Below are 19,370 nucleotides of genomic sequence, written 5' to 3'. Positions count from 1 at the left end.
GCCAATTTTTTCCTTAAACTTCACACAACTGTCAAATAAAAGCCATTTGTTAGTTTACTGTTAAACTCATGTTAGTCAGTCATGTGACAAACACATGTAAAGAGAATTTACCCAATTTATTGAGCAAAAGGGAGAGAAAAACCAGGTCCACTGGTTCAGGTGTTCACCAGAAGGGAGAGAGGATCTCTCAATTGGGGAAAATCATAATTACCATTACCACGTTGGATTATAGCATAATCTGACAATGACGTGGCAAAAGTTGAGTTTAGACCAGGAATCAATGAACTTGTTTCTGGGATTGACTCAGTGTTTGTGACTAAATTGATGTTCTTCAATAAGAACTCACTCGCAATGAGTTGACTCAAAATTGCCGACTCGGTGACCGAGTTCTTCTTCTTGTGTTGCATGGCAGCTCGAACGATTTCAGTTAGCATTGAATTCGATAACCTTCGAACCCCTCGAGCTCCACCCATTATCACAGCTAAGTTGACTAGGAAATGAGATTGAGTTTTGTCCGAGTTCTTATTATGCTTGCTAGAACTCTTTGGTTTGTTGATAAGTGAACCAACACGGGGCTCCAATTCATGACTCGGCCGAGTGGATCACGGAGTAAAACCGAGTTCTTCACGTCCACCAGCATTACGTGCTTGAAATTCCTCCGAACTCGGCTGAGTAGCACCGGATAACAAGCCCATCTTCTCAAACTCATTGGAACGTGATCTAGAAACTCAGCAAGCGAGTTCTCCGGGTCAAGCTTAGATGATTCAAAACCCACCACTAAGCCATAACTCAACCGAGTCGACTTTGTCTCAATCTCTTCCCCACCACCATCCGAGTTTATATTAGAATTACTCCTTTGAACTCTCTTACCCCACAGCATCACCGGCGTTCGATCTCCCGCCGCCGTTATTGGTAGGAATGGGGACCAAAGCAACGATGTTGTTTAGCAAAGGAGGGGGCGATTGCTAAGTTGCGCCAGGGGTAGAGGCGAGAGCTTGGAGGCTTAGGCACATGAAGAGGCGGCAAACTTGAGAAGCGTTTGTGTGTGGGTGAGCCTGTGAGTTTCTGAACTACGTCCCTGAAGTCATTCTTGTTGATATTGTAGATTGGTGGTTGATGCTGTTTTTGCTGTTGTGTTTGTTGTTGTTGAATCTCTGGTTATGATTGTCAGGGATTGGGATTAAGGTTTTGATTTGGGGTTTGAGTTTGATTGTGATCAAAAGGGGGTTTTTTATGATGGATTTGGAGATCTTACGAGAAAGCTTGTTAAGGTGTTTGTTGGTCGAGAAAATAAAAGAAATAAGAAATTGAAGGTTGTTTCTTTGCCGAGAAAATGAAAGAAAATGGGAGAGAGAAAAAAAAATCCTAGATTATTGGTGGGTTCAACCAGCAATGATTGTCAAACGAACTGAGCAATCAGCGACTCCAGGGTCTAGATCAGCAGCAACAAATCGAACTCCAGCGCTGCCACCGCTCCGTTGAGATCCTCTCTCCTCTAGTGAATGCCTGAACCTGGTTTCTTGGGCAAGTTTTCTTTACATGTGCTTGTCACGTGATTGACTAACGTGAGTTTAACAGTGAACTAACCGATGGCTCTATTTAGCAGTTGTGTGAAGTTTAAGGAGCAAATTGGCTAAAATAAAAGTTGAGGGGGTGTCTTGGCCACTACCTCAAAGTTCAAGGGGGTGTTTGGGCATTTTTCCCTTTTTGTTGTTTCTCATTCGATCATTCCTCATAGGATTCTAGCCTTTTACCTCTATTTTTAAAAATATTTGGAATATGTCCTTGTTTCCAAACTATTTGGATGGGAATTCTAGCTTTTTACCTCTATTTTTAAAAATATTTGACAATATGCCCCTGTTTCCAAACTATGTAGGTTTATGCCCCTATCTCGAAACTCGATTTTATTAAAATCGAGTTTCAATAAAAAAACTCGATTGGTAGAAAATAGGGATGGCAATGGGGCGGGGCTGGGCCGAAGGGTGGGATCTTCGCCCCCGCCCCGTATAGATTTTTCTTGCCCCATCCCCGCCCCTTAAGGCCCCGTGAAGACCCGCGAAGTCCCGCCCTATACCGTAAAACTTTATTTCTTGTTAATTTTCCCTATAACTATTACCATTTTTTCAAATAAAATGACATGTTTCAATATTAAAAATATACTTGAAATTATAAATAAATTTATCCTATCAAATCAAACTAATTTTTAGCAAAAACTAAATAATATTATTTAAATGTTTAACAAGACAATGTCACAACAAAAATCTCATAGTATGACACAAAAATCTCATATTATATTAATGATGAACAATAAGTTGAGAAAGACATTTGAATCATGAATGAAAAGACAAAAAAAAAGAGTTAAAATCGGTACCTTATTTCCAACTTTGCTTGAGAGAAAAGAGAGGTAAAACCACGTTAGGTAGAATAAAATAAGTTGATGATATTTTTGTTTAAATAGTAGGATTTTAGAGTATGAAAAAATTATAACTTAATCCTTATTAACACGGGGCGGGGTGGGGCGGGGATGGGGCGGGGCGGGTCTAAAAAGTGTAAACCCATCCCCGCCCCGCCCCATGATGCGGGTCTAAAATCTCGCCCCATCCCCACCCCATCACCTTTGCGGGGCGGGGAAAACCCGCACGGGACGAAGCGGGGAGGGGCGGGTCAAGCGGGGCGGGGAAAAATTGCCATCCCTAGTAGAAAATCGAGTATGGGGGCAATAAAACTTAAAATAAAAAAAAAAAAAATTGCATGGAACTCGAGTTCATGGAGCTTGAGTTCCATACCTATAGCGGCGTTTTCAATAGAACTCGAGTTCCATGCAATTTTTTTAAAAAAAAAGTTTGATCAGCCCAAAACCTATAACAGCGTTTGGTAACACATATAGCGGCGTTTTCAACTGAACTCAAGTTCCATGCAATTTTTTTTTTAAAGTTTGATCAGCCCAAAACCTATAGTGGTGTTCGATAACACCTATAGCGGTGTTTTCAATGGAACTCGAGTTCCATACAATTTTTTTTTTTTTTAAGTTTGATCAGCCAAAAACTTATAGCGGCGTTCGGTAACACCTATAGCGGCGTTTTCAATAGAACTTAAGTTCCATGAACTCGAGTTCCATGCAATTTTTTTTTTTTAAGTTTGATCGGACATAACTCAATTTTAAACCAGTCGAGTTCTTCATTGAAACTCGATTTTTACCCCTATTGTTAAAAATATTTGGCAATATTCCCCTATTTCCAAACTATTTAGGTTCATGCGCCTGTTTTGAATCTCGATTTTCTCAAAATCGAGTTTCAATGAGAAACTCGATTGGTTTAAATCGAGTTATGCATGATCAAACTTAAAAATAAATAAATAAATAAATAAATAATTGCATGGAACTCGAGTTCATGGAGTTCGAGTTCCATATAAAACGCCACTATAGGTCTTATAAAACGCAATTATAGGTTTTGGGTGATCAAACTTTTTTTTTTTTTTGCATGGAACTCAAGTTCATGGAGCTCGAGTTCCTGGAGCTCGAGTTCCATATAAAACGCCACTATAGGTCCTATAAAATGCAGCTATAGGTATGGAATTCGAGTTCCATGCATTTTTTTTTTTTTTTAAGTTTAATCACCCCATACTTGAATTTCTACCAATCGAGTTTTTTTGATTGAAACTCGATTTTAATAAAATCGAGTTTCGAAACAGGGGCACAGACCTAAATAGTTTCAAAATAGGGGCATATTGCCAAATATTTTTAAAAATAGGGGTAAAAGGCTAGAATCCCCTAAAAAGTTTAATATGGTAAAGCATTATAATTTTCTAACTTAACTTGCTTTCATTTGTTTTCTATCCAGTGAAAAAAATTAGATTTAACACTATAAACTTTAACTACAATTGCTAAGGACTTTGTACCTAAATTGACACCTTCAATACACAAAATGCTTGGGGTGTAGAGGTGTTATTTTCTTGTCCAAGATGCATGTACGAAAAGCAATGATAGATTAAAAAGGCTATCAACATATAAAATAAAATTTAGCTAAAACTTGCACTCAATATATTTATATTAGATATGAATTGTGACAAATTCACTGTTTCAATATATTTTTATTGGATATGAATTTTGTCAAATCCATCATTAGATTATATTTTTTTATTATATCTTCATTACTTGCAAAATTCAGGAAAATCAAATATTAATAGTTATGTCATCAATCAAATGTTTAAATTTTAAGTTTTTGTATGCATACAAATTATGTTCTTGGATCAAATAGTAAATAATATCGGATTAACATGGAAATTAACATGTATATTAGAACATCAAAAAAATTCAATTCGACTATTAGATTATCAAAATATGTAATCATGTTAATCTTTTAGTGGGAGTTCGTTGTCTTTGGCATCATATTGGTTGTCTTTAGGGATCGAAAGTAAATCTCTAACTAGCTCATCAAAGGAGCTGTGAAAGTGAGACTAAGAAAGAGAGATTTTTTTTTTTTTTAAAATCAACGCATATTAAACTTGAGTCCAAAAATGCTGTCGTATCTATATTAATATGTACGAATGCAATTTTGTTGTTGTGGCATTGTGATTTATTTACTATTGGCACTTCCAATACACAAAGTGTTTGGAGTCTAGAGGGGCTATTTTCTTGTCCAAAATGAATGTACCAAAAGAAATGGTAGATTAAAGTAATTGTTATTTACTCATGGCATTCAAGTAATTGTCTGTGGGTTTTTTCTTCGAATTCAATTGTAGCTTCACATTTTACACACTTCGCAATTGATTGTATGTCTATATCACCATTTCAAATATTTACCAAATGTTATATATATATATATATATTATATAGTCTATTTGGCAAAGTTCAGTGCTTTTATTTAATGAGATTTATCATGATAGGTGCTCAAAGGATAAAATATTAAATCACCTACATTTCCAAATACTCATTAGAGTAGTTGGTTCTTATTATTCTTAGTGAATTACAAGTTTCTTGTGATTTTTTTAGTATGACAATTAGCTTAACTGTGACTTTGTTCTCATGAGAAATGCGCTTCAAAAAATGTTAAAGCCATATGCACATTTAGACATGGCAAAACGGGTCAGAATTTTCTCACTCAACCTGACTCGACCCGAAAAAAACCTGATCCGAACCCAATTTTTTTGACCTGAAGCAAAAACAAGTTGAGCCGTGACCCGACCCAATTTTTTTTGCGGGTCAACCCGACTTGACCCGATCTGGATAACCCGTAACTAGACCTGTTAAAAAAAATTCGCTAAAAAAATAATTAGACTATGTCTTGATACTAGGTGCATAAAACATAAAACATAAAGCACAAAGCACTAGAACCAAACCAATAGTCAATAAATTATAGATATATACTAAGACAACAGACAAGACAAGACAATAACCTCACATTCAATTTGATTATTTGAGCTTCACAACCAATAAAGTTTCACAGACATGATAGAGTGAGACAAGACAACACAAGACAACCATTAAAAATAAGGGAAAAAAAAATCTCATTCAATTGACTAGCTGACTAGCTTAGCTATAATCCAAAGTCAAAGGCACAAACGTGAAAGTGTGAAATGTGACAACCACAAGAGCCAAAGCGGCAAAGCTTCCTCAATGAGTCAGTTCCTCTACTCTAGAGACTAAGCACACAAATTGTGCTTTTGATGAGTTCACATCAGCACCATAGCGTCCTTTGGTGAGGAGTAAGGGAAATCCCAATTCTTTAATATTAGTGTACAATGCATGTGCATGTTATACGTGTTGGTAAATTATTAAATTGGATGTATACATTAGCTGGTTGTACTCCGTTATAGTTTGTCATTCTTTACTTGCCACCTTCATTTTCTCTTCCTACTTTGAACATATCTAAGATTATACTAAGATTAGCTTCTAGAAAGTTGGAACAAAAGTTGCACAAAATTGAGGTATCAAGTGTTTAGTGGTAATTGGTAACAATATCACTAGTGAGGAATTCATAAACGATTGACAGATTGTATCTATTTCAAAAAAAAAAAAAAAAAACTTGTTTCAAAAATACGAGTCAACCGACCTGACCCGCAACCCGATTGACCTGCAACCCGATTGACACGTTTAATAATAACCCGTTTTGACCCACGACCCAATTGACCCGATCTACCCATTTTGCCACGTCTATGCACATTGCTAAGCATTATCATGATTATGGAAGTTGTCTATTGTGATGGCTACATTAAATGTGCTACATTTGATGATGGTTATTATAAGGTGCCCGTTATCATTTTTTATTTATTTATACAAGATAGAATTCTACTCTAGCCTAATCTAAGTGTATATATATGTGAAGCTCCTTCCTGGATACTTGAACCCCAGCTCTTGCTCCCCGCACCCAACAAGTACTTATACTTGTGGAGTAACCATCGCACACAAGGGTGTGCGATGGTGCCCGTTATCATTTGATACAGAACCCAATGGGCTTTTATTTTAAATTTTGTGTGTGTGTGTGTGTGTATATATATATATATGTGATGATAGGGAAAGTTGGATTTGAATATTGAATAATAAAACAAAAAAAGTACCCATGCATACAAATTTAGATTTCAATTGGAAGCTGGTGATAGTTTAGAATTCACCTCAATCGTTCATCTTGTTACCTAAGTTTTAAATAAACAATTATATTGTTGAACTAGAGAAACCAAAATTTACCATTTGTCATTGCATGTTGATGTCTGTCAAGTCCTACATTTAAAGCTTTTAGTATACCTTCTCTTTCTTCTTCTATTTCAGCATCAAGGAAATATACATTGACTGATTTGAAGGGGGGCCATAGGGCCACAACAGACAGTCTACTCCCAGAAAAGGCCCAAGGCATAGACAGATGCCATTTTTATGAGTAAAAAAAATAAAACCAGAGACACTTGGAGATTGTACCTCAGGTTTTCAAATTAAATTCAAGCATATAGTTATATGATCAATGCAAAATAAATAATGTCATTTTTTTTTTAATTTAAAAGGAGAATAAATTCAACCATGTAAGTCATTGGTCAATCAACTATGTGGTTGATTTAATTTGAGAAACCTAAAGTGTAGCACCTAGGAAATAGTAGATTTAGGAACAACAGTCACAGTACTAGGGATTTAAATTATTTGGTCTGGTTCACACCTTGGAAGAGAAGAAGAAGAGCTGTAACCATCCTCTTTGAGTGGTTTTATTACAGAAATTATTTCCTGAGTAATTAATTGAAACAGGTAATCAACCATAAGTAGGACTTGAAATCAAGAAAAAAGTTACAGAATTACCTCTATTTGGTATGGCTACGATCGTTTGTTGCTTACAACTTTTTCTCACACAATATTATTGTGGTAGTATGAAGGGGGGACTTCGGGGGCTTTTGTTCTGTTCAGAAATATCAAGTTCTTACTGAGCATTAAAGAAAAAGCTAGGTCACGTAAACTTACCATTGATGTTAGTTTGTAAGGGTGAAGAAACTTTTTAGAATGAAATTCTCAGTCATAGCAAGTGGTTTTCCCAACTCCTCCGGAATAGCTTAGAAGACTATAAATTTTTGGAGAGCACAAGTCAAAGCAAGGAGAGTACAAAAAGAGAATCATGGATAAATGCACATACCCTGCTGAACTAAATAAGAAAATCCTAGTGTCTTTATGAACATTAAAACATTTCAAATTTTTTAAACTGATCACAGTTGATTGCTTCACGACAGCCTTGCCATGGATGTTAGTATTAAGAACCTGATTGTGTGTGCAAATGAAATAGTTAAGTGACAGATTCAAGGTAGCAAGGCCTCTAGAAAGAGAGTGAGAATTGACAGAAAAGAGAGATTAAAGAGACTACGAACAAGTATTTTTCATCTCATGATTCCTTATAATGATAAAACCTCTATATACTAAGGCTAGTTGAGTACAAGTCAAGATTTGCCCAAACCACTTCCCTAACTAACAACAAGCTAGCATCTAACAGTATGCTATCACCAATAACCTCTAATTTGGCTAGTTATGAAGATGGACCAATAACTAACTGATGACATGCACTCTTGATATGCATCAGCCAAACAGATTACATGCAATTACCTATCCTAGTACTCAAATCTCAGGATCTGTTAACACTGCTAAATAGCAAATAAGATAAAATACAACAATACATAGAACAACAGAGGCAGCAGACTGCACTACAGGCAGTTGACCAACACACAGATGAAGCAAGCATAACAGGCAACAGGCCAACTAACACAACAGCAGCAAGCAAATATAGTAGCACAGGCAACTCACTACATTGGACCCCGAAGCAGCAAAACAAACAATATCAGACAACACACAGCCTGCAGTAGGCATCAGATGGTTTACAACTAACAAGGCAGACGCATTATTTACTTGATTGTGTATTGACTGCACAACATACAAAACTAGACAAACTCAGCGGCAATATGCATCACTCATTCCTATCATCATAAATGTACACATCCTAAGATTAAAAGACAGATTTGTAGAATTTTTCCATAGATACCTTTACACCAATTGGATAGATGTAAAGCAAGGAGAAATTTAACAAACACATAATGCAAGCATGGCATACAATATAGTGCTTAATCATTTTTGTAAATGCACAGAAACCAAACTTCAAATCATCCAGAAATACTAACATAAGAGTGGTGTAGCCCAAGTTAATTTAACAAAATAAACTCCTTTAAAGTTCTAACTACAATCTATTTTGACATAACAAACTAATGCCAACACTAAATAACTACACACCATCAAAAGACTTTGTTAACTCTCTTTTTTCACTGAGTTGAAGTCTGTTATGTACAGCTCATCAGCATCCATGATTGCACAAAGTCCTGCAAGAATTTAAAAACTGTAAGTGCATTCGTTTTTGTGATTTAATACCAAAAGAAGATAAAAATATACTAATCAATTTTGTAACATTATGGAGAAAAACCTACACTGAGATTTGTGGTTTTTCAAAATGTAAAAATAAAGAAATAATCCAACCCTTTACCAAATGAACGTGAGGACCAAAGTGAATGGGGGGCATAGGTAAATGTTCTAAGCAGGTTACCAGGCCATATATAGTAAGAAGATATTTTGCTACTTAACATAGGACAATCGTAAAGAGAAGACACTGTGCTACCAAAGAAAATAAGAGAATAGAAATATTGCACAACCAAAAGAAAATTTTCAAAGTAAAACCAAAGCCAAGTAGACAACCACAAGACACATGTTTGAGTCGAGTGTAGCTATCATCCTTCAACACGCTCTCATAAATACATTCTTCTTTGTTAGTTAAGGGTTTTTTTTTTACAATTGAAATACATCCCTAAGTGTTCAATGCGTCTTATGTGCAGGCTGTTATCCATTGCTCAACAATAATTGATCACCCTTGTACTCTTTTTATTCATACCACCAATGTTCTCATTCTTCGATTGTTTAACAGAAATATTTAACCCTCCTCTGAAACATAACCTTGGCCAAAAGAACAAAGTAAGAACATTAACTTGTCTATAAAAAGAAAAAAGAAAAAAGAAAAAAACAGAACATTAACTTATTTTAAGATGAAAGTAAATTTCAGCAATACATATCACAAAGAAAAAGGTGCTAGCTTAGCCTTTTGGTAAATTGCTTCAGGATTGAATTTCAACATCACCAGGTTGGTGTGGATGAGAGGGATGTCTAAATAAAAAAAGTTTGTTTCGCATGACTACAGCCTATTGCTGCTTCCAAAACAAGAAAAGTTACAAAGTAGAGGCACAACCACCTAAATGGAGGAATAGTGAAAGAAACTAGATGCAAAAGTTAGCATGCTCCATAAATATCCAAAAACCACAAACTGAACCACTATCTCTTGCCAAGCATCAATCACAAATTATCAAAGATCTCATTGATTTCTTTTAATATGTATCAGACATCTCATTGCTACAGTAAAAGACCACTCTTATGAACCAAGGATTGATTTGTCCATAAACACATTTTCAAAATGAGGTTTAAAAACAAGTCCTTTCCAATTCTTAACCACCCAAAGCAAACAATAACCATTGCTGAGCTGCTTTGTTCATGAAAATTGTTATATGGGTATCTTTTTCAGAAAGAAGATAGGCATATGAGGCGATAGAAGATTTAAAATGTACAAGCAATATCTTATCTTTTTTTTTTTTTTTTTTTGATAATTCAATAGTTACAACGGGGGAGGAGAAATTTGAACATACCAGGAGGAGCCAACCAATTGAGCCACAAAACTCTCGGCATCGCAATAACTTTAGCATAATAAGATCACAATTGACATATTAAGAAATTCTTCTAATAATCCAAGGAGACCATGAAGAACATTTAGTGCAAGTTTGAAAACATGAAATTAAAAGAGGTCATCATAACATTATCGAGAAAGAAAAAGTTGAGTAAATCTATCTATAAAATGTAAATTATTAGTGGCAGGAAGCATGAAATTCACAGTGTCCATTTATTTTCAACCACTTGATAGATAAACATGCTAAAAGTTGATAACCAACACAAACCACTTTCTTTTTTGATAGTTGAGTATACACGCTATTGACAGCAAGCAAAACCTTGATAAGCTATCTATCCTAAACATAAATCCACTCAATTAAGGTAATCAATCAACAATAAGAATTTATAGTATTTAAAATCATATCTAACTTATAATGAATGCCAAGTATATGAAGAACAAAACGGAAAACCATGAAAATAAAATGCACCTTGCCTCTTGTTGGTCCTCTTTCTTTCCCTTAGTAAGTAACTGCAAGGTCAAGTTTGTCTAGCAAAACTAGACTCTCAATGTAAGGATCAACAAAACTATACTTAGATCCAGTAATCCCAAGATCTTTAACATCTTGGGTCTCAAGGTTCCGTGAGACGAGCTGTTTTTTATATGTTTCCAATATAGCCTCACCACTCTTTCTAAAAGCTTTTAGGCTAGGTATTTTCACTCTGTAAAAACCTGAAGGTGGCCTTGGTATGTCCTGTGGGGGCGCTTGAGCATCCAAACTTATAATTTTGGTCCATGATGATGCATCCGCATAGTTTTTCAACACCCATATATCGAGAGTGTCAACAGAATACCCAGGTTTGATCACGGCAATGGAATTCCCATATGCCAAAATAGATACCCACTTCCAATAGAACATATCGGAATGCTTAGGCAGTGGTATCTCACGGAAGACCTCATCCTCCAAATCGAACACCAAAACAAAGTGGAGAAATCTGATTTCTGGAGTTGTCTTGTAACAAACCAAATGCAAAGCCCCATTGACAAAAGCCTGTAGGCGTAGGCAGACCAACATTGTATCACGAACAGCACATTTGGGACATTGAGCAGTAACCACTCTCCATTTCCCAGTGGCAAGTGAGTAGACCTCAACCTTGGGTGGAGATTCACCCTCTTCGAAGTCCCCATCCTCAGGAGTGACAAACCTCACGACCTTATAGTCATTGGTTTTGGAATCAAACCCAAACCCAACAGCCGCTGTGAAGGGACCGGTAGTCATGAAGGAGAAATTGGGGGTAGGAAGTCGCACGTATTTTTTAACACAAGGGTTCCAGAGAATGAAATTATAAGCGTAAGTGTTTAAATCATCGGCTAGGCAAATCAAGCCATTACAAGTACCAACCACGCGGAATACTCCAGTAGCACTTTGGCCATGGAAAGGGAAGTCGTCAAAGCTGGTGTATTGATGGAAATTGGTGTTGTCGTCCCAATGTAAAGCGTAGAATTCTTTTTCGTCTCCGATTCGTTCCAGTTGTTTGACTGCCTTGGCGAGAGGCTTAGGGCAGAGTCTGAAGAGGAGGAGGTCGTTGTTGGAGGAGTGGTGAAGATGAGTGGAAATGAAAGAGGGGTTTTGGATGAGGGATTTCCATGTTTTGGAGACACAGGTGCAAGTGATGATGGATTTGATGGGTAGGCGTAGGAAAACGTTGGTTAGGATTTCATGAGGAAGAGAGTCCCACAATGCTTCTTCGGTGATGGATTTCGAAACTTCAGGTAAGTTGTCAGACATTGCTACTCCCTTCAAAGAGAAAGAAAGATAGAAAAGGGGTTTAGGGTTTAGAGAAAAAGTAAAGACTGTGTGGAATGGAATGAAATGTTCATTCCAGAGTTTCAAAAAAGAATGGGAAGTTCATTATCTTATTATTTGCGAGTTTAGTTGGAGAAAATGGAATAATTAAAAGAGAACCGTTATTCTTTTCTTTTTTTTCTTCAAAATCTCAAATTTTTATTCTTTCAAATTAGAAAAAATAGGAAGGAATAAATTTAGGTTTAATATTCAACTAGTGAAATATTCAAATTAGGAACTATTCTACAAACAGGGGTGAGCTATGACAAAAAACTGAGAGCTATCAAGAGAAGAAGAAGCTGAGCTCTTTAGGAGCAAGAAGAAGGTTAAGAAAGGACATTATGCTGGGTTTAATGATGGCTTAAGCGAGAGTGGACAGTCACAGGGAGGCTAGAGCCCTTGGGGGGTTGCTAAGAAATCATTCAAAGACAAATTGGTGGGTGAGATCAGGGTGGCCGGTACATACCATACCGGCCATTGCACCGGTACCGATACACTTCTATTTTATACCGGAAAAAATACAGGCCGTGCCGGTACGCTACCGCCCATACCGGCCAATTTCGGGCAATACCGGCCGATATCGGACATACCGGCCGGTACAGAAAAAAACTTTTTTTTTTTTAGTTTTGTAATTTTTGAATTTTTGTAAGGGCATAATGTCAACTTATTTACATTAACTTATTAGTATTATTTATTTTCTTAGTATGCAATGAACAACAAAGTTTTCTATTTTTTATATTGTGTTTTTTTTTTCTTTTAATTGATACTAAAGTCTAAAACTATGAATAATTTGTTCTGAATTGAGGTAATATTTTATGATAAACTTTTATATTTACTATAATATAAATGAAATATTATATGCTTATAAATATGATTCTAGAGATTTAGGTGTGTGTGTGTATATAAAATAGTAGTAAACTCGAAACGGTACACCGGTATTGACCGATATCCGAAATATATCGTACCGGTGGCCAAACCGGTACGGCCTCGGGTACGGTATTGACTTCCTTGGGTGAGATCCCAGGAGCTTATGCTAAGGCATTTGAGTTCTCGAACATGTTGGACATGGAGGCGGACTCAGACGAGAAGGTGGAAGAGCTCCGTGAGGGGTTAGCAACGGTTAAAGTCACGAGAGAAACCAAACTTCGAATCTAGAAACCGTGGTCCAATGCGCTGATCATTAAGCTTTATGGTAGAGCGATAGGACTTAGTTTTCTTCAGAGCAAGCTTAATCTTTTGTGGAAACCATCTGGGTATTTGGATTGTGTGGATCTTGGTAAAGATTTCTATTCAGTCAGGTTCTCATTGAAAGAAGACATGGATGCTGTTCTTAAAAATGGACCGTGGTTCATTGGGGGGCAATTTTTATCCATTAGGCCATGGGAGCCCTTCTTCAAACCGGCTAGTGCGTGTGTGTCATCCATCGCGGTCTGGGTTAGGTTGCATAAACTACCTATGGAGTTGTATGAGACAGAAGTTCTTAAACAAATTAGTGAAGCTATAGGGAGAGTTCTCTGGATAGATTCCCATATTGCCATGGAGGCTAGAGGGAGGTGTGCTAGGCTTTGTAGCGAACTAGATGTCACAAAACCACTTATCAATATTGTCCTTATAGGGAAGTTTGAACAACTCGTGGTTTATGAAGGGCTTCAAAAGCTATGTTTCACTTGCGGGAGGATTGGGCATAGAAAGGAATCATGCCCTCTCATCATTAGAAAACCAGAGTCACTGGTGGAAGGTGGTTTGACGAGTGATGGAGAGGAAAGGAATATGTACCAAGGAGCGTTGCCGCGTGGTTTACATGACTTGGCTGGCACTGACACAGGTAGTGGTACGACGCAAGACAGGGGAGATGGCATGGAGGACAGGTACGACCCTTGGATGCTTCTGACACGTAAAAAGCCTGGGCAGAAGAAAACAAGTAATTTCATTACCTCTGGGGAACATGCATCTCACGGTTTGGGCCAAGCTAGTTATGGGCTTAGGAAGGAGCCAAAGGGTGAGACAAGGAATTGGACTGGTATTGAGAGGGGGGCTGAGTCCATTGGGACTTTGAGGGTGGGCCATGAACCAAGTTGGAGTTTAATATGGGAGATAAGCAATTGGAGTATCGTTTCAGCCCTTCAGTTAAGGGCAAAAAGGACTTAATGAGAGGCAGGGCAACAAAGAGAATATCTAAGATGGGTATAGGTGGAGTGGGTAATCAATCTATAAGCAAGACGGCGGTTTGGATTTCTCCAGGTAATAATGGAGATGGTAAGAGCTCTGAGGTTCCCTTCCAATTTTCAGCCATTGGTTGTACTGGGATGGGAACGCAAGCTCGATGGGAAGAGTGTGGAGACTCCGGTAATGGGTATGATGGAGATCAGAACAAAGCTAGCACCGGTGATGCCATGGACCAGAGTGAAGCTAGCACCAGTGATGTGCGATGGAGGGCTTTGTAAAATTGGACCTTGTGCCCCACTCGGAGTAGATGGTACATAAACTCAAGCCAATGCTACTATCCAGCAACCTTACAGTGGCGAGGGAGTTGATTTTGGATATGTTGGAACTGCTGCTATCTTTACATCCAGGGAAGGAGAGGGCAAAGGAGTTGATGGCATGCGGGTTAGAGGTGGAGGAGGGAAGCAAAGAGTTTGCCTTTTCTGTTTGATTGCTCTGATCCTTGTCATCAAAAATCAATAAATTATGAATACTATAGTGTGGAATTGTATAGGCACTCTGAAGCCCAATTTTCAGAATCATGTCGGGGAGTTGGCTAGGAATCATAATCCGGTTATTCTGGTGGTAATGGAAACATTGGTTGGGGGAGACAGAGCAAGGGAAATTACAAGTCGTCTTCCGTTTGATGGTGTTATTGTTGCTGACCCAATTGGATACACGGGTGGCATTTGGCTTCTATGGAAATTAGATAGAGTGGAGGTGGTGCAGCTTGCATGCACAGAGAAAGAAATTCATGTTGAAGTTAAGGTATTACCCTCTAACTTTTCTTGGATTTTTACTGCTATGTATGCTAGTCCTAGAATTGTAGAGAGGCAGGTGCTGTGGGAAAATCTCTCAAAAGTTGCTGATCTCCATAGTAAACCTTGGATAATTGCGGGTGATTTTAACGAGCCTCTTGTAGGGGAGGATAAGTTTGAGGGAAGTCCGGTTAGCATAAACAATTCCCTAATGTTCAAGGAATGCCTTGATAAATGTAATATGGTGGATATGGGCTTTAGTGGACCGAGATATACATGGACGAATAGACGAGAAATCCATAGTCTTATCTAGGAGAGAATTGATAGAGTCTTTATGAATCCAAGCTAGTGTCTGCTCTATCCTGATGCTAAGGTGTCACAATTAACCAGGTGTCATTTAGACCATTGTCCAGTTCTGATGAAGACGAACCCTAGAAGACAGTTGCACCTTGCAAGGCCTTTCATATTCCAATCCTTTTGGCTGTCTGACCCCTTGTTTTCGAGTGTGGCCAATCAGGCATGGCAACACTCGAGAAAGCTTATGGAAGCAATCAAAGTGTTTTCTAGGAAGGCTAGTCTTTGGAATAAAAACCAGTTCGACAATATCTTCCAAAAAAAGAAAAGAGTTTTGGCTTGGCTTGATGGGTGCAGAGGAATTTGGCTAACCAACCGTCTTCCTCACTAGTAGCTCTGGAGAACTAGCTTATCAAGGAGCTGGATGTTATGTTAGAGCAAGAGAGGAACCTTTGGGCTCTTAAATCTAGAATTAATTGGATGATTTTGGGAGATAGGAGCACTTCTTTTTATCACGTCTCTGCTCTAGCTCGCAGGAAACGTAACTTCATCACTGTAGTGAAGAATGATGCAGGGGATTGGTTGACTGAGGAAAGAGAGGTTGCAAATCATTTCAGAGAAGGTTATATTAAAATCTATACTACATTTTAGGATGCAGCTAACCGTGACTTTAGTTATAATGTACAGTGGCAGCCTAAGCTCTCATGTGAAGAGAAGAGTAGCATTGACCATATGGTGACAAAGGAGGAAATTAGAGCTGATCTTTGGTCCTTAAAAGTTTTAAAGCCCCCGGTCCAGACGGGTTGCATGCTGGTTTTTTCAAAAGATTCTAGCTTGTTGTGGGAAGGTCGGTAAGTGAGGAGGTGCATGATGTTTTTAGAGAGAAAAAAATTCTAGAGTATCTAAACAGTACCAATATTGTGCTTATTCCGAAGACCCAAGGTCCTGAATCCATTAGTAGTTACCGCCCCATAAGCCTGTGCTACTCAGTTTATAAGATAGTGTCTAAGATTTTGGTTGGAAGAATCAGACCCTTATTGGACCATCTTATCTCTCCTTGCCAAGCAGCTTTTGTTCCAGGTCGGAGGGGGGCTAATAATGCAATTGTTATGCAGGAGATTATTCATACCATGGGGATAGCTAAGGGAAAAGGTGGTTATGTGGCTCTAAAAATTGATTTAGAGAAGGCTTACGACAAGCTTAAATGGAGCTTCATAAGGGGTATGTTGATCATATACAATTTTCCTGACAACCTTATTGAGATAATAATGAGTTGCATATCTTCTGTTTCAACTTCGATTTTGTTTAATGGAGGGAGCCTTGAAACTTTCAGGCCATCTAGAGGCATAAGACAGGGTGATCCGCTGTCTCCGTACATCTTTATCCTTTACATGGAATTTCTAGGTCAACTCATTCAATAAAAGTGCGAGGCTAAAGTGTGGTGTTTGATCAAGGTATTTAGGAGTGGTCCTACCTTCTCTCATCTCTTCTTCGTCGATGATCTTGTGTTTTTTGCTAAGGCGAATGTAGATAATTGTAATGCCACTAGAGAGGTCCTTGATACCTATTGTAGGTGCTTCAGGCAAACAGTGAGTGACTCTAAGTCTAGGGTTTATTTTTCTCCGAATATTGATCATGATGATAGGGAGGCTTTTAGTGATTTCCTTGGTTTCCGTCAAACCGAGTGTTTGGGGAACCTTGGTTTTCCTATAAAGCACCAAGGAAATAATAGTCAAGACCTTGGATTTGTCTTGGATAGAGTAAAGTGTAAGCTTGCGGGTTGGAAGGCCAACCTTCTTTCGATGGCCGGTAGAGCTGCTATGGTTCAAGCCTCATCTTCAACAATCCCAGCTTACATTATGCAATGCAACTTGCCTGGTAAGGTGTTGGATGGTATTGATAGAGTAAATAGAAATTTCCTGTGGGGGATCAATTGAAGAAAAGGGGAAAATGCATTGGGTGGGCTAGAAGAAGGTCACAAGATCTAAAGAAGAAGGGGGATTGGGGCTTCAAACAGAAAAAAGGTAGGAATACAGCATTGTTAGCAAAGCTAAATTGGAGGTTCCATACTGGAGATAAAGCTCCGTGGGCTAAGGTTCTTAGAATGAAGTATTGCACCCTGTAGAGAATTATTTCTAGAAATGCAAGTAAACTCCCTAGCTCTAGAATTTGGAAAGGAATGTTGCGAGGTGAAGAAACCTTTAAAAAAGGAATTAAGTGGCTTCCGGGCTTCGAAAGTAATCTGGAATTTTGGAATGACAATTGGTCTAATTATAGTCCCTTAAGAAATCTTATCCAGGGGCCTTTGTCTAAGGAGGCCGAAAATTTGAAGATTAAGGATGTGGTGGACTATAATGGCCAATGGGATTGGTCTGTTATTCAAATGTCCTTTTTGGAGGAAATTTTTAGAGATATTAAGGCCACCCCAATCCCTTTTTTTGCCAGATTAGAAGACAGGCTGGCCTGGAAGTATTCGGCCAAGAGTGATTTTGAGCTTAAAAGGGCTTATAGGCTGACCACAAAATCTTTGGGGGCTGCTCCGTTCAATGGTAAGTGGATTTGGAAGCTGAAAGCTCTGCCAAAAATTCAAAATTTTTTTTGGAAGTGTATGCACCAAAGCATTGGGGTCAAGCAGTGCTTAGTGGCTAGAGGTTTACAAGCTAATGACTACTGCCCTCGGTGTCATGTTGGGGTAGAATCCATTTTACACATGCTACGTGATTGCCCCTTAAGCAAGATTTTGTGGCAGCAACTAAGAAGGTGGGTTGATAGTAGCAATTTCTTCACGTTGAGCCTTCAGGATTGGCGAGAACCAATGCCACATCTAATGCTTATCACCAAGCGGGTCCCCTGCCTTGGAGTCACGTTTTCTTATTCAATATTTGGCTTCTTTGGAAAGATAGGAACTTTTGTATCTTCAACCATAAACATCCAAATCCCAATCTGGGCAAGAACATTGTGGACTATGCTTCGGAAATTTTTTTTTTTCTGTGCAAAAAGTGGCCTGGTCACTAAAAGGTCTATTCTGAAGAGCATTAGATGGGTAAAACCGAGGGCTGGTTGGCTTACTTTGAACATTGATGGCTCGGCAACTAGCAACTCCAGTCCAGTGGGTGGAGGTGGTTTAATCAGAGATGAAAATGGTGGTTGGGTGATAGGTTTTGCAAGGAGGATTGGGAGCACAAGTAGTTTAATGGCGGAGTTATGGGTGCTCCGTGATGGGTTGTAGCTTTGACTTCAAATGAATGTGCACTCTGTTACCATTGAGTTGGATGCTAAAGTCATTGTGGAAGCCTTTAACTCTCCCACCTTTTCTAATTCCATTGTTTCTTCAATCATGGAAGACTGCAGACTTATGGCAAACTGGATCCCTCAGAAATGTTTTAGGCATATTTACAGGGAGGCGAACAAGTGCGTTGACTTTTTGGCTAGAATAGGCATGTTGCTGGATAAGGATTTTATTGTTTTTTCTAGTCCGCCTGTGGACTTAGCTAGCTTTTTAGAGGTTGATGCCACTGGACTGTATGTTAATAGGCTCTGTTATAAGCCTTTGTTTGCTGTCTAATTGTTAATGAAGTTCCTTTTTCTACCAAAATAAAAATTTATTGAAAGTTCTAAATTACCCCTTGAATCTTAGCCCTTTTTAATTTAATTTCGATATGCTGGAACATGCTTATATCAATAAAACCTTTTCTATCTCTTACCTCAAAAACTACCTACTTGCCTCAAACTGCTAGTTTGGAATGTTAAATTAAGTTCATTAATTTTAATCAAATTGGTAGACGATAGAGTTGGGTAAATGATAATGTTAAATTAAGTTAAGTCCATTACGTGTGCTTTAATTCCTATCATTGTAGATTATCAAAAAATTCCTATCATTGTCTTCTATGTTAATGAATGCTAGTGTACCCAACTTCTTGTTTGCCTCAAACATATTGGTCTACTGTGCAACAAATAGAATCATTAGACTATTAGTTTTTGAATTTAAAATTAAGTCTGAATACCTTAATAAAATGTGTTTTGAGTTATGGGTCTACTGTACAACAAGGATAAGGTGAA

General features: G+C 38.0%; 3 protein-coding genes across 4 annotated transcripts; 1 reads left to right on the top strand and 2 right to left on the bottom strand.

The window, feature by feature from the left end:
• Positions 1-155: 155 nt before the first annotated feature.
• LOC142639523 (uncharacterized) lies at positions 156-1,017 on the bottom strand. Its single transcript, XM_075813684.1, has 2 exons — positions 566-1,017; positions 156-530 (listed from the first exon to the last, which is right to left on the bottom strand). The coding sequence occupies exons 1-2, from the start codon at positions 878-880 to the stop codon at positions 156-158; spliced, it is 690 nt and encodes a 229-aa protein (XP_075669799.1). The 5' UTR covers positions 881-1,017.
• A 7,543-nt stretch (positions 1,018-8,560) lies between these two features.
• Positions 8,561-12,132, bottom strand: LOC142640649 (F-box protein At3g07870-like). 2 transcript variants are annotated; one of them, XM_075814831.1, is made up of 2 exons: positions 10,702-12,132; positions 8,561-8,829 (listed from the first exon to the last, which is right to left on the bottom strand). In XM_075814831.1, the coding sequence occupies exon 1, from the start codon at positions 11,998-12,000 to the stop codon at positions 10,732-10,734; it is 1,269 nt and encodes a 422-aa protein (XP_075670946.1). In that variant the 5' UTR covers positions 12,001-12,132; the 3' UTR covers positions 8,561-8,829; positions 10,702-10,731. The 2 variants fall into 2 exon arrangements, with proteins under 2 accessions (XP_075670946.1, XP_075670947.1); XM_075814832.1 differs by having other exon boundaries at positions 10,707-12,125.
• A 2,105-nt stretch (positions 12,133-14,237) lies between these two features.
• LOC142639522 (uncharacterized) lies at positions 14,238-18,540 on the top strand. The gene is made up of 7 exons (XM_075813682.1): positions 14,238-14,480; positions 14,566-14,671; positions 14,774-15,207; positions 15,963-16,124; positions 16,247-16,683; positions 16,885-17,215; positions 17,611-18,540. The coding sequence occupies exons 1-7, from the start codon at positions 14,238-14,240 to the stop codon at positions 18,538-18,540; spliced, it is 2,643 nt and encodes an 880-aa protein (XP_075669797.1).
• The last annotated feature ends 830 nt before the right edge of the window (positions 18,541-19,370 follow it).

This window comes from Castanea sativa, chromosome 6 (assembly GCF_040712315.1).
Source record: "Castanea sativa cultivar Marrone di Chiusa Pesio chromosome 6, ASM4071231v1".
Taxonomy (NCBI): Eukaryota; Viridiplantae; Streptophyta; class Magnoliopsida; order Fagales; family Fagaceae; genus Castanea; species Castanea sativa.
Note: the sequence above shows the minus strand (reverse complement) of the source record. Positions and strands in the feature narration are given on the sequence as shown.

Coding starts and splice junctions, on each gene's coding strand:
- LOC142639523 (XM_075813684.1), bottom strand. CDS start 880: ATGCTGTGGGGTAAGAGAGTTCAAAGGAGTAATTCTAATATAAACTCG. Junction 531..565: donor TGAATTGGAGCCCCGTGTTG/GTTCACTTATCA, acceptor AGTTCTAGCAAG/CATAATAAGAACTCGGACAA.
- LOC142640649 (XM_075814831.1), bottom strand. CDS start 12,000: ATGTCTGACAACTTACCTGAAGTTTCGAAATCCATCACCGAAGAAGCA.
- LOC142639522 (XM_075813682.1), top strand. CDS start 14,238: ATGGGTATAGGTGGAGTGGGTAATCAATCTATAAGCAAGACGGCGGTT. Junction 14,481..14,565: donor GTGAAGCTAGCACCAGTGAT/GTGCGATGGAGG, acceptor GCTACTATCCAG/CAACCTTACAGTGGCGAGGG. Junction 16,684..16,884: donor CAGGGTGATCCGCTGTCTCC/GTACATCTTTAT, acceptor TACCTATTGTAG/GTGCTTCAGGCAAACAGTGA.